At 36.0% G+C, this 11,157-nt stretch overlaps 1 protein-coding gene across 1 annotated transcript in view; it reads left to right on the forward strand.

Moving 5' to 3' along the window:
• The first annotated feature begins 5,735 nt into the window (after positions 1-5,735).
• LOC110024826 (arginine decarboxylase-like) overlaps positions 5,736-11,157 on the forward strand; it is a 13,839-nt gene continuing 8,417 nt past the window's right edge. Inside the window, 2 exon segments of the mRNA XM_020724996.1 lie at positions 5,736-5,850; positions 5,956-6,033. Coding sequence (XP_020580655.1) covers positions 5,809-5,850; positions 5,956-6,033 — 120 coding nt within the window. The 5' untranslated portion in view covers positions 5,736-5,808.

Here is an 11,157-nt window from a genome sequence, read left to right on the forward strand (position 1 = left end):
CCCCACCAATGCTTAGTCATCCTTTATTTCGTTGGTTTGAGTTAAAACAAGCCAAGAGTATGTGATTATGATTTTTTGTCAGCGTAAGGTCTTCCTTTTAGCTAACACTTATTCATCGGTGCAAGTGACATGGCCTTGAGAGTCAATTTGTGGCTATCAGGCACCGCCCGAGTTCCTGTTTCTAGTGCAGTTGAGAAGACATTGGCCCGTGCACTGAGCTGGGAGGAGGTTTAGGTTTTAGGGTTTAGGTACTCTGGATGGCCCTCAAGCGGGGCCTAAAGAGGAATCAACGGCTCACAGCCAAAAGTGGAGGTGGAAGCGCTCTGGGAGTAGCTGTCGACCATGAGGCTGGAGCACTTAACAAAGTTGACAACTCTTCAAGTGGAGCTGGTTTACATTCAATTGACCAATTTGGTTCAACAGACCTGTCAGCCGGAGAGATCTTTGGGAATGATCTTGAATCTTAATTTAATGTATATGTATAATTTGATTTGGAAAAATAGTAATTTAATTTTGAAAAATGTGAGGCCGAACAGATCTCATATATTTCAATAGTTTAAATGATCGAGAACAATGCTAAAAGCAATGCACCTATCCTAAAGGATAAACACATTACTTGTTAGCAGACTCGATTAAATAAATTAAAACAGTTTATAACATCTGTTTGGTTTACGAACCTTTTTTATATATTGCCCATGCAGCATATACATGAGTAACCCAGGAAAGGAACATTAGGAAGCTGTGAAGTGGATTTTGAGGTACCTAAAAGGCTCTTCAGACATCTGTTTATGTTTCTCAGGAAAGTGTTTAGAGGCATTGGGCTATGTTGATGTTGATTTAGCTGGAGACATTGACAGTAGGAAGAGTACTACATGTTATGTTTATAATATTGGTGGTGTTGCAATGTCATGGGGCTCAAATCTACAGAAGATAATTTCTTTATCCACGAAGAAGCTGAGTATATTGCAGTGTTAAAGGCTGCAAAGGAGATGATATGCTTATAGAGTTTCTTGGAAGAATTGGATAAGGAGATTCAAAAGGGCACTCTCTACAGTTGTAGTTAGAGCGTCATATTCCTTATCAAGAATCCAACATTTTAATCCAGAACCAAACACATTTAGATCAGGTACAACTTCATACAATCATTGTTAGATGACATACAATTATTACTTGAGAAAATTTGTAGAAGCAAGAACCCTACTGATATGTTGACTAAGAGTGTCACTCTTGAGAAACTGAGGTTGTGCTCAGCTTCAGTTGGTCTTCTAACATAAAGACAAGGGCTTTTAGTTGCAGTGGTGGAGTATACCACACTTGAGGAAAAGAGGACAATGTAACTAGTGTCCCAGTCTTCAAGTGGAAGAATTGTTGGGTAATGTGGAGCCTGATTTACTACATGCTAATTGGGCGAACCTTGCATCTTAGGAATGTTTCTGAAATATTTAATTTCCTATATTTGCCCGTGTTCCCGCGCTCCCCAAATTCCTCCGCTCGTCCGCCTCTTCTTAATTCACAAATCAAGTTTTTCCTTAATGGGTCGAAGAATTGGAAGGAATTAAAAGCAACGACTGGAATTGAAAATTAAATGCTCACCTGCTCCATTGGAATTTTTCTTCGGAATGGCTTTACGTGAAGAATAATAGCTCTCGGTTAGAGAGAGAGAAAGGAGAGAGAGAACTCTTTCTTGTAAGTCGACGTGATCGACGGTGTAATCCTCAGATTAATAAAATCTTCTGTAGCTCCATGGACGTAGGCAACTTGTTGAACCACATAAATCTGTTTGTTTTTGTGTTTTATATTTTGCAAATTTTCTTGTTCTAATTTTTTGCTTTGCTGCAACAACATCTACCTATCACTTGTCTGTTTTGTGGCATTCTCCTACATTTATTTCCTTTTAGCCGTGCCATGTCTCTTTAGATGCTTATAAGATAATCAGGTGATCAATCTTTTGCCTGAAGAATAAATTTTGTTGATTTGTGAAATAGTTATACATGCATGCTGAATGTGTTATTATTTGGCCCTTTGAATCAACTATTGATGAGTCAAAATGTTCATCATTTAGAACATAATTCTTCTCATTTTGTCTAGCTCTTATACGATCCTTACATGTACATTAAATGATACAAGTTCTCTTTATTGCATATTGCATAGACCTCACCATATAAAAAATCATAAATCAGTTTTTAGAATGAACAAGGACAACCTGGCTAAAATATACCAAACAATACAAAAAAGGTTTATATAAGTCTTTCATGACAAGAGCAGCAAGCAAATTAATTCAAATTGGATAACCTATAGCTGTATGATTTCACTCTTATTTGACCGTACATTGAAAATATGCCAACACAAATCGCAAAGTCATCTCGTGGATGGCAGAGGAGGTGATATGGCCCCGCTGGATCTACCTAGAATGATCCAGGACCACACGCTCAATCGGCCAGTCCTACGTACTAGGAAGGTGGTGCATCTCAGACGGATGAGGGGTACATCACTCCTAAGGAATCCATCTAACCAGACCAGCTCGTATGAACCAGCAGCCTTCCAACTCAAATAAATTGAGAAAACGAAACAAATCATCCAGCTTCAAGATAGTTGATGTGGGCTTTCAACAAATAGCCGCCCCACCTAACAATTGTGCAGTGAACGTGGAGCCATACCATTGACTAAAAGAGGAGCATGAAAGTCATAGAGAGAATGGAACAACCAAAGAGCAGCGGCCAACTTGCATCCACCTCGAAATGACATAGACTAACGCTTATAGAGAGGAAGTCAGGGGACAAGAACTTGATAATAAAGCTGATATCAAACCAAGATGGTGCATGATATGCACAGATTGAAAGGTAATGAGTAGGGCATACCGAGGTGCTAGAGATAGAAACTCCATCTGGGCCCGTCCGGATGAGAATCTTCTGTATCGGCGGGATAGTCCCGACTATCCTTGAAGGTACGGATGCCCCCCAACAAAGCTCCCAAATAAGGACCAGGATGGGTGGGGTTGTGCAACCTCACAGTCATGCAGAAGGGAGGAGATTGTTCCCCCATCATGTTCACAAACGATGATCTTCCCAAGAGGGGAACCCCTACAACGAAGCTATAGTCGTTACGAAGATACTTAGTAATTTTCAAGTATACAAAAAAGACCAACATAGAAATATTGGAGTAGTTTTGAATAAAGGCCCAAATAACACATTTAATTTCATACCACTACTGGTAGCTCTTTTTTTAAAATGCAAAGGCAAATTATAAATCTAAACTTAGGATTTAACATAATGCAAAACATGAACTATAAAATACAAAATTATAGAAGCAAATATTCTTATGTGCTTCAAGCATGACTAAATTGTGATTATGATATCAATCAAATTGTGATTATGATTTAAGTAACTACCACCCAGTTCTTATTTATTAACATATTAATCATCAAAATTTTAATTTTTACCTATAGACCACTCAAATTATACTGAAAATATAAAAAAAAAAACAGATGATTTGTATATAAAAATTGAAATTTGGGAGATTAATCTGTTAATATTAAAAGCTAAAAGATGAAATAGGAAGAACAAGAGATTGCAAACAAAAAGCTTACTTATAATACCATAGAGAAAATAGTTAGGCGTTTAGCTGGCTTACAGAAAGGAAGATAGAGTAACCAGCCAAGGAACCTTTTCCCTTCTTAATTTCATAATTGCAGGTCTTTTAAGCCTAAAGGTAGGGGCAGAACCAATCTTTTTTTTTTTTTTTTATGGTGACAACATAAGGAGAAAAAATTGCGTACGTAAGACGTACACAGCACTGCATACGTCAGGGAGGTTACTCAGATGTTATTAGGAGGTTATATCCGCATTATACCCCCTGTAACCTACCTATAACCTACTTGCACCTTATAGTAAGTTTCAATTTTCTGTTTTCATATATTTTTATGTTACAGGTATGTTACAAGTAGGTTACAGAGAGATTACATGGGGTATAACGCAGATATAACCCCCCAATACCCTATGAATAACCTCCCTAACGTACGTAGCGCTGGGTACGTCTTACGCACATAAATTTTTTCCCAACATAAGAGGGCTAAGTGATATTTCAAAAGGGACAAAAGACCAAATTTTCCTCTCATGTACACAAGTGAAAATCCAAAAAATTTAATAATGTTGCATATTCCAATAAGTTTCATACTACAATATTATTTTCTAGTTTCTTGCTATTGTCTTGAGAAACATAGAGCCCTTCAATTATAATGATTTAGTAATATTGAAAAATCTAATAAATTCACGCTAAAATACTCTTTCATTATTATTTATTATGTTCATGGTCTGTGAACTAATCTAGTTGATGTCAATGTAAGCCTAGACAACAATTAGAGAATCATCATAAAAAAATGTTATACGCATCTAAAATTTGATTAAAATACTTGAATTAATGAAAGGCAAATTTTTGATTTAACCAAATTAACATTCTCCAAACTAGACAAGTGTTGTAGGTAATGGATGAAGAGCAAGCGAGCGCGTGCAAAGTATAAGACTAGAGATGGATGAGGTAGGTTGGGAGGTCGTTGCGTTGCTGCAATAATCTCTGAAATACACGAGAATTGGAGCCGGATTAATGATGAAATATTCTAAAAATGAAGATGTGGAAGATTATTAGTGACCTATAGAATAGAATATTGCGTATGTAATCCGGATACATCCAGACTATATGTATAATATTGTATTTGTTGTACACATTTGTGAACGACAAGTACAATAATGGTGTACTTGCAATCCGTATGCGTTCAGATTTTGAACTTTGCATGTAATATTTTATCAAATAATAGAGGCATTGAATGGGAAAAAAATTGCGTAAATAAGACAGATGTAGAGCTGTGTACGTCTGTAACCTGCAAACAAGTTACATGGAGGATTTTATGAGGTTATAACCCCATTATACCCCCTGTAACCTTCCTATAAAGGTTATAACCCCATTATACCCCCTGTAACCTTCCTGTAACCTATCTGTACCTTCTAGTAAGTTCCGCGCTTCTGTTTTCATATACAGGTAGGTTGTAGAGAGGTTACATGGGGTATAACGCGATTATAACCTCCCAAAATCCTTCCTGTAACCTGTTTGCAGGTTACAGACGTACGCAGCTCTGCGTACGTCTTATGTACGCAAATTTTTTCCCATTGAATGAGTGATTTGCTTGCAAATATTAAACTTTAGGTGTTAAAAACGTAAGTATTAATGTACATAAGTAAATACCCAATTCTATCAAAATGATCTTAAACAATTAACACACATAAATTTATTTATGATATATATTTTATTAATTATAAATAACTATTTTATTATTTTATTATGTTGTCATATATTTTAGGCAATTTTTATTTTATTTTATATTTATATTATAATAGAAATATTTCTCCTTAATTTTTTAAGTCCGTTATAATTAAAATTAAATAAAAATATATATATATATGAGAAAAAATTGCTTACGTAAGACGTACATAGCGCTGCGTACGTTGTTAGAGGTTATACAAGGGGTATAAAGTAGTTATATCCGCATTATATCCCCTTGTAACCTCCATGTAACTTTCTGTAACATATCTATAATCTATAAATAAAATTTTAATATATAAAAATAGAAGCGTAAAATTTATTTATAAATTACAAATAGATTACAGAAAAATTACATGAAATTTATAATGAGTTATAACACCCATATCCACCGCATAACCTCCAAAAAAATAACCTTCAAAACGTAAGCAGTTTTCCAGATAAAACAGGTTCCTCTCCTTTGTCCGGTCATTCGTTCGCTCCATTGCCCTTCCCCCAATGATTTCTTTGCCAATGGAGTCGCTCTATGGAATTTCTAGGGTTCGTAATATCTCTTTTTTCTCCTCGTTAGACCTTCTTCTTCAAGGAAAGAGGTTGGCACCTTTCGCTGTCTCTCTTCGACAAGAAAATTCTGCTTTGTTGCAGCTGAAGGAATTCAGCGTTGGGAGAATAAGAGATGGAAATCGCCGGAGGAAATGTAGGCTTAATACCGTTGTTTCCGTGGTAAGTCGTACTTGTTGATGCTTCACTGAGTGTGATAATTTTTTCCTGCAAGTTACTCGCACCAGTTGTTTGTGCAAATGCTTGTTACACATGATTTTTTTGCATTACCAGTTGTCAGGGTTTATCTTCAAGTTACGAAACATATTTTTTTTTTATTAATTTGAAATTTTAATCTGTGATTTGGGTTGATACGAAGCTTAAAACTAGGAACTTTTTTTTTTGGACTTCGCTGAAGTTGTGTTTGGAGAAGAATGCTACTATATTTTCTGTTTTTTTTTTTTTTTGGCTGATGAGATTGGAATTGAGAAAATAGAGTGGTACTGGATGGTTGGGGCCAATTTAGAGCTTATTTTGTCTTGCGCTTAGCAAACTAGAGAAGATGAAGCATGTAAAGTTTCCTGCAATTGTGCTGAACATAGTAGGTTTTGAGTTTAATTGTTATTGGTGAAGGAGTATTATTTGTAGATTTACTATAAGTTTCACTAAATATGGCGGAGATGGATTTTTTGGCAATCTGCTAGTGTTCAATCTTTTTGTGCATTATTTCGATGGTGGGGAAAAAGTTGGGGTTTTCTTGTTTGTTCATGCATGAGAATATAGAAGGCTAAGTGCGACATTTCTTGATTAGGAGTTCGAGCCATCTTGAAATAGTCGAATTGGCTGGCTTAGGAGTGGGCCAGCTAGGTAGCATCGACTCAATCAGACCAGGTTTTTGTTTGCGTGTTGTAAAAGGCTACGTGCGACAGAGATGTGTTGGGTGATGATAGACTCGCCACAATGGTTGCTTGCTGGTCAGTGCAACAACCAAGAGGATGTTTTAATAGCACTTTATGTTCTCATTATTGGTTGTATTTTGGCGGCTTGTGATAATTTCCCCATGTGCACATTGCAATTCAAGTTATTTTTGAAGATTCAAAATTCTCAAAGTTTGTTTTGTGAGACATGTATCTTAGCACACCTTTCTTGGGGAGAGAAATTGATTCATCTAACAATCTTATGAAATTATTGTTGATTTTTGTTGGGTCCATTCAAGAGACAGAGATTCATTTTGAAACTTTCTGCACAGATTTAAATTGTGCAGCCTAAAGTGTGCCTTGCAATTGAGCCCAATGGTGCTATGTGGCACACATTTTAGGTTTCTTAGGTGAGGTGTATGCCGCATGTTTGATGGGGCATGTCGGGGTGTGCCTTGCCTCAAACGCATCGAGGTGTATGCTTTGATATTTAGGGGTTTTGAATTTATTTTCTACTTAATCTAACTTGCACCTGCACAGCTCGGCTTGCACTCCTTACACAAGTATGGTCTGTGCTTTCATTCATCATATCATTGTAGCCAGTCGTCTCTAGTATTGTAGTAGCTGTTGGTGCTTCCTCCTGTTTTTGCCATTGTTGCTGCCATCGTCAATGCTTCCTGCCTCCACCATTGTCATCACCGCCTCCTAATTTTGCCATTGCACACGTGATCTTACATCTCATGCAAGGTCTTTCCTCTTGCATATGCTGGCCATCCTTATTGTCATTATTGGCCCTGCTACCTGCTTCTTGTTGTTTCTACTGCTACCATCGTGGCTTCCTAGTTTTGTCGTCACTGTTGTCGTTGTTGTTGCTACCTCCTTCATTCATAGCCACTTGTTGCAGTCAATATCTTATGAAAATTTTGTGTAAGAATATTATTATAGATTTTGTATCAGGACAGACTTATTTTTACATGTACTCTTAGCTTCAATCTTATATGTTTTCTCTTAATATCTTTAATTTTTTAAATATTATGCCTAAATTATCAAATAAATACAAATAAGTTAGACTACAACTAAATTATTAAATATTCATAAGATCTTTTACTATTTCGATTATATTTCTAAACTTCTAATAGTTTTGTTACATTGTCTAAATAGTTTAGTTATATTGAAGGATAACATATGATGTGTAAAATGAAAAACACATATTATAAATATAAGATATTTTTATAAATTTTTTAAATATTCATTATATCTACTTTTAGTCCGAGCGTGACCCAAAAAATAAACAAGCTTAAATATTTAGTTCATAGTTTAATTATCATTTTTTAAATTTTTGATAAATTAATTTTATTGCTTGGGAATGCATGTTGTTAGGTTTTAAAAAAGCAAGAAAATCATAATGAAAATTCAAATTTTGAATATTAAAATATTAATATTTAAAAATTTTTATAATATTTAAATATTTGCGTATAGATAAAAAGGCTACCTGCCACCTATAGATTAATAATGTTGAATTTTAATAAAAATTTAATTTTAGTTTTTTCAAAAAAAAAAAAAAAAAGAAATTTTGGAGTAAAAAAAAAATCCACAAATGATATTAAGGATCCTTCGTTGAAATATAGTGTGCTAGTCGATATTAGAGATAATAACAGGATATTTATTTATTTGAATTGCAACTACTAGGGAATTTAGTTAAAGGGGGTAGGAGGATGAAGGAATACCTTATCAATTCACACAAAAATGTTGCACCATGTGTTAAAGTGCCAAAAACAGTAAAAGACGAGATTCAATCATATATGAATTAGTTGTCAGTTTTAAAGTACCTTGCATAACAACAATTTGATGATGCAGTTGTTGTCAGCTCTTATCATGGGAGTGAAAATAGGGATAGAGATTCATCATCATCTTTGTCACCGATATCTATTAAAGCTGCAAGAAGTTTCATGAACTATTATATGTTAAAGGTGGAGGATAATAGTGGTTATGGAGAGGAGGCAACTGTAGCTCAAAGGATATCTCCACAATACGTTAAAGAGACATGCAACCTTGTCTACTTGGATAAGAGAGATTTTTTTTAGGAGAATGTAATTCTATTCCATTTAGCAACCTCCCATTCTTATTTTAATATGATCCATTCTGTAATTGTTTATGGTCGAAGCTTGAAACTCTTTTTCATATATGATTTGAGGATGTGGGTGTTGAAGGAGGAGCTATGTAACATAGATAAATACTTAGATTATAAGGATTTAGAGTCAGACTAGAGTAACAATCATATCTAATGGGTGTATTGACATAAAGAATAATGTTTGGATTAACATTCTGATAAAGTCTTTATAATACTATTTTTTAGAAATATGTAGAAGCATTTAATTGGATGAAGGATGCATAATATATTTTGAGTATTTGATGGATTCATAGAGGTGATTCGAGCTAGTGTTTATGAGACGACTAAAAATAAGTTGATGTAAAAAAAAATCTTTATTGGACACATTGTGATGCACTATACATAGACCTAATTTTAGAGAAGTTTAATGACTCGTCTCAGCATAAAAATGCAGTGCTATCATGTATATAAGATATGATTGAACATGTACGTTGTCTTCTTTTTTTCTATAAAATTTTGTTTGTCTTGATTATTTCGCTGTCGCTGAGTTTGTAACTCACTCGTAGATGTTGATTTTCAAGAAGGGTTAAGAAACACTAGGGCGAGTAGTCAGGTGTGATGTTGTACAATTTTTGCATTGTATATTTTTGGAAGCTACAAAGACCTTTAGGATACATATTTTTATTATATTAGATTTTAACAACTTTGTATGTATTTTAGTGACAATATTGTGCACGTTTTCAAGTATATGAGAGTGTGAATAAATTATGAACTGAAATAGATTTTGGATATATATGTCGCGACGATTTAGTTAGACTAATTTAGTGCACACTGAGTCCTAATTTTGCAAAGTTAGGATGAGTGCTGAGAAGAATTTTGTTTGACTGAGTTGTGTGCCTTTGTTGCACCACGATTGACCTTAAATAGGGGTCAGCTGAGGTGTGATAGCAAGTGGTATCAAAGCAATGATGGATGAAGGTATTGAGGGTAAGGCTGTTTGGATTTAGAAGAATGAAATTAAATTATGAATCAATTAATACAAAATTAATTGATTTGGGGTGGGCAACTCATATAATGTGAGTTATGATGCATGCTTGTCATAATTAATATATGATAAATTGCTTTTGAATGATAAATTATGTCAATGCAGATAAATATATCAGAAGGAGTATACTTCCTCGAGGCTCTGCTAGGTTTCGCCTCACGACGAAACCCTAGCTCTGCTACCTGTATTCCACGCTCGTAGAAGAAGGGGAGTGCGCTCGTCTGTTCCGTCATCGCCTGTTTCGTTGGCAAGCTGTAGGGTTGATCGGGATCGTGATCCGCTTGTTTCCGCGAGTTCGACGACCCGATCGAGCTGTGCCTGTGCTGCTTGCGTTTCTGTTTTTGACCAGTACACGCCTTCCGTCCTGCGATTCTTTCCGCGGGTTCGACGACCCGATTGAGCTACGCCCGTGCTGCGTCGTCGCTGGCTTTTGCTTTTGCTGCGGGCTGAAGTGAAGGATCGTTGTTATGACGCTTTCTTCTTCTTTGATTGATCCTGACAGTTTTTTTCGCCCACGTGGTGGATAATCATTTAGCGGAATCTACTATTGTCTTCCCCTCAAGCTATAAGGAATGTCGTGATGGTACGAGCGATTACCCTTTTCTTAAGAAGATAAGCAGGAAGAGTGAAAAAACATCATTATCTTTTGTTGACTTCATTTTTGGTGAGGTCTAGTCTTCCTCTTAGGGTTTAGGATCTAGCCTTAGGGATTTCCCTTTGACCATCTTAGAACCTTAAAAATGGGACCCGCCTCATTTTAGAAATTCAACCTACTTCTGTACCCTTTTGGAGTTTCGCGTGTGTGGTATCCACTTCTAGCACTTAGAAGGGTGAAACCAACATGAGGAAACCCAAAAGGAATTCCTATAGGACCTTTTGAGCCTTAGGGTGACCTTTTGCATAATTCGCACTCCCGCGCGCACAAACTTCGCAATTCGGAGAGTCGACACGTCCGATCGCCATAATTCGCATCGCTTGCACCGTTACCTGTAGAAAACTCGAATAAACTTTTTGAGAAGATCGATCGCGGGTTGAAATTTTGTGAAGTTTGAATTTTGAAGCGTTTTTGACCCGATTGTCGACGATGTCGTCCGAGCGACCCCAGACGACAAAACGGATCGCACCGGCGCGTCCGAAATGTCGATTTTGCCTAGGGAGGACACCTATTTTGTTACGGCACCGCGCGCGAATAAATTGCATATGATTTTATATATATATATATATATATATGACAC

Source organism: Phalaenopsis equestris, unplaced genomic scaffold (genome assembly GCF_001263595.1).
Source record: "Phalaenopsis equestris unplaced genomic scaffold, ASM126359v1 Scaffold000276, whole genome shotgun sequence".
Taxonomy (NCBI): Eukaryota; Viridiplantae; Streptophyta; class Magnoliopsida; order Asparagales; family Orchidaceae; genus Phalaenopsis; species Phalaenopsis equestris.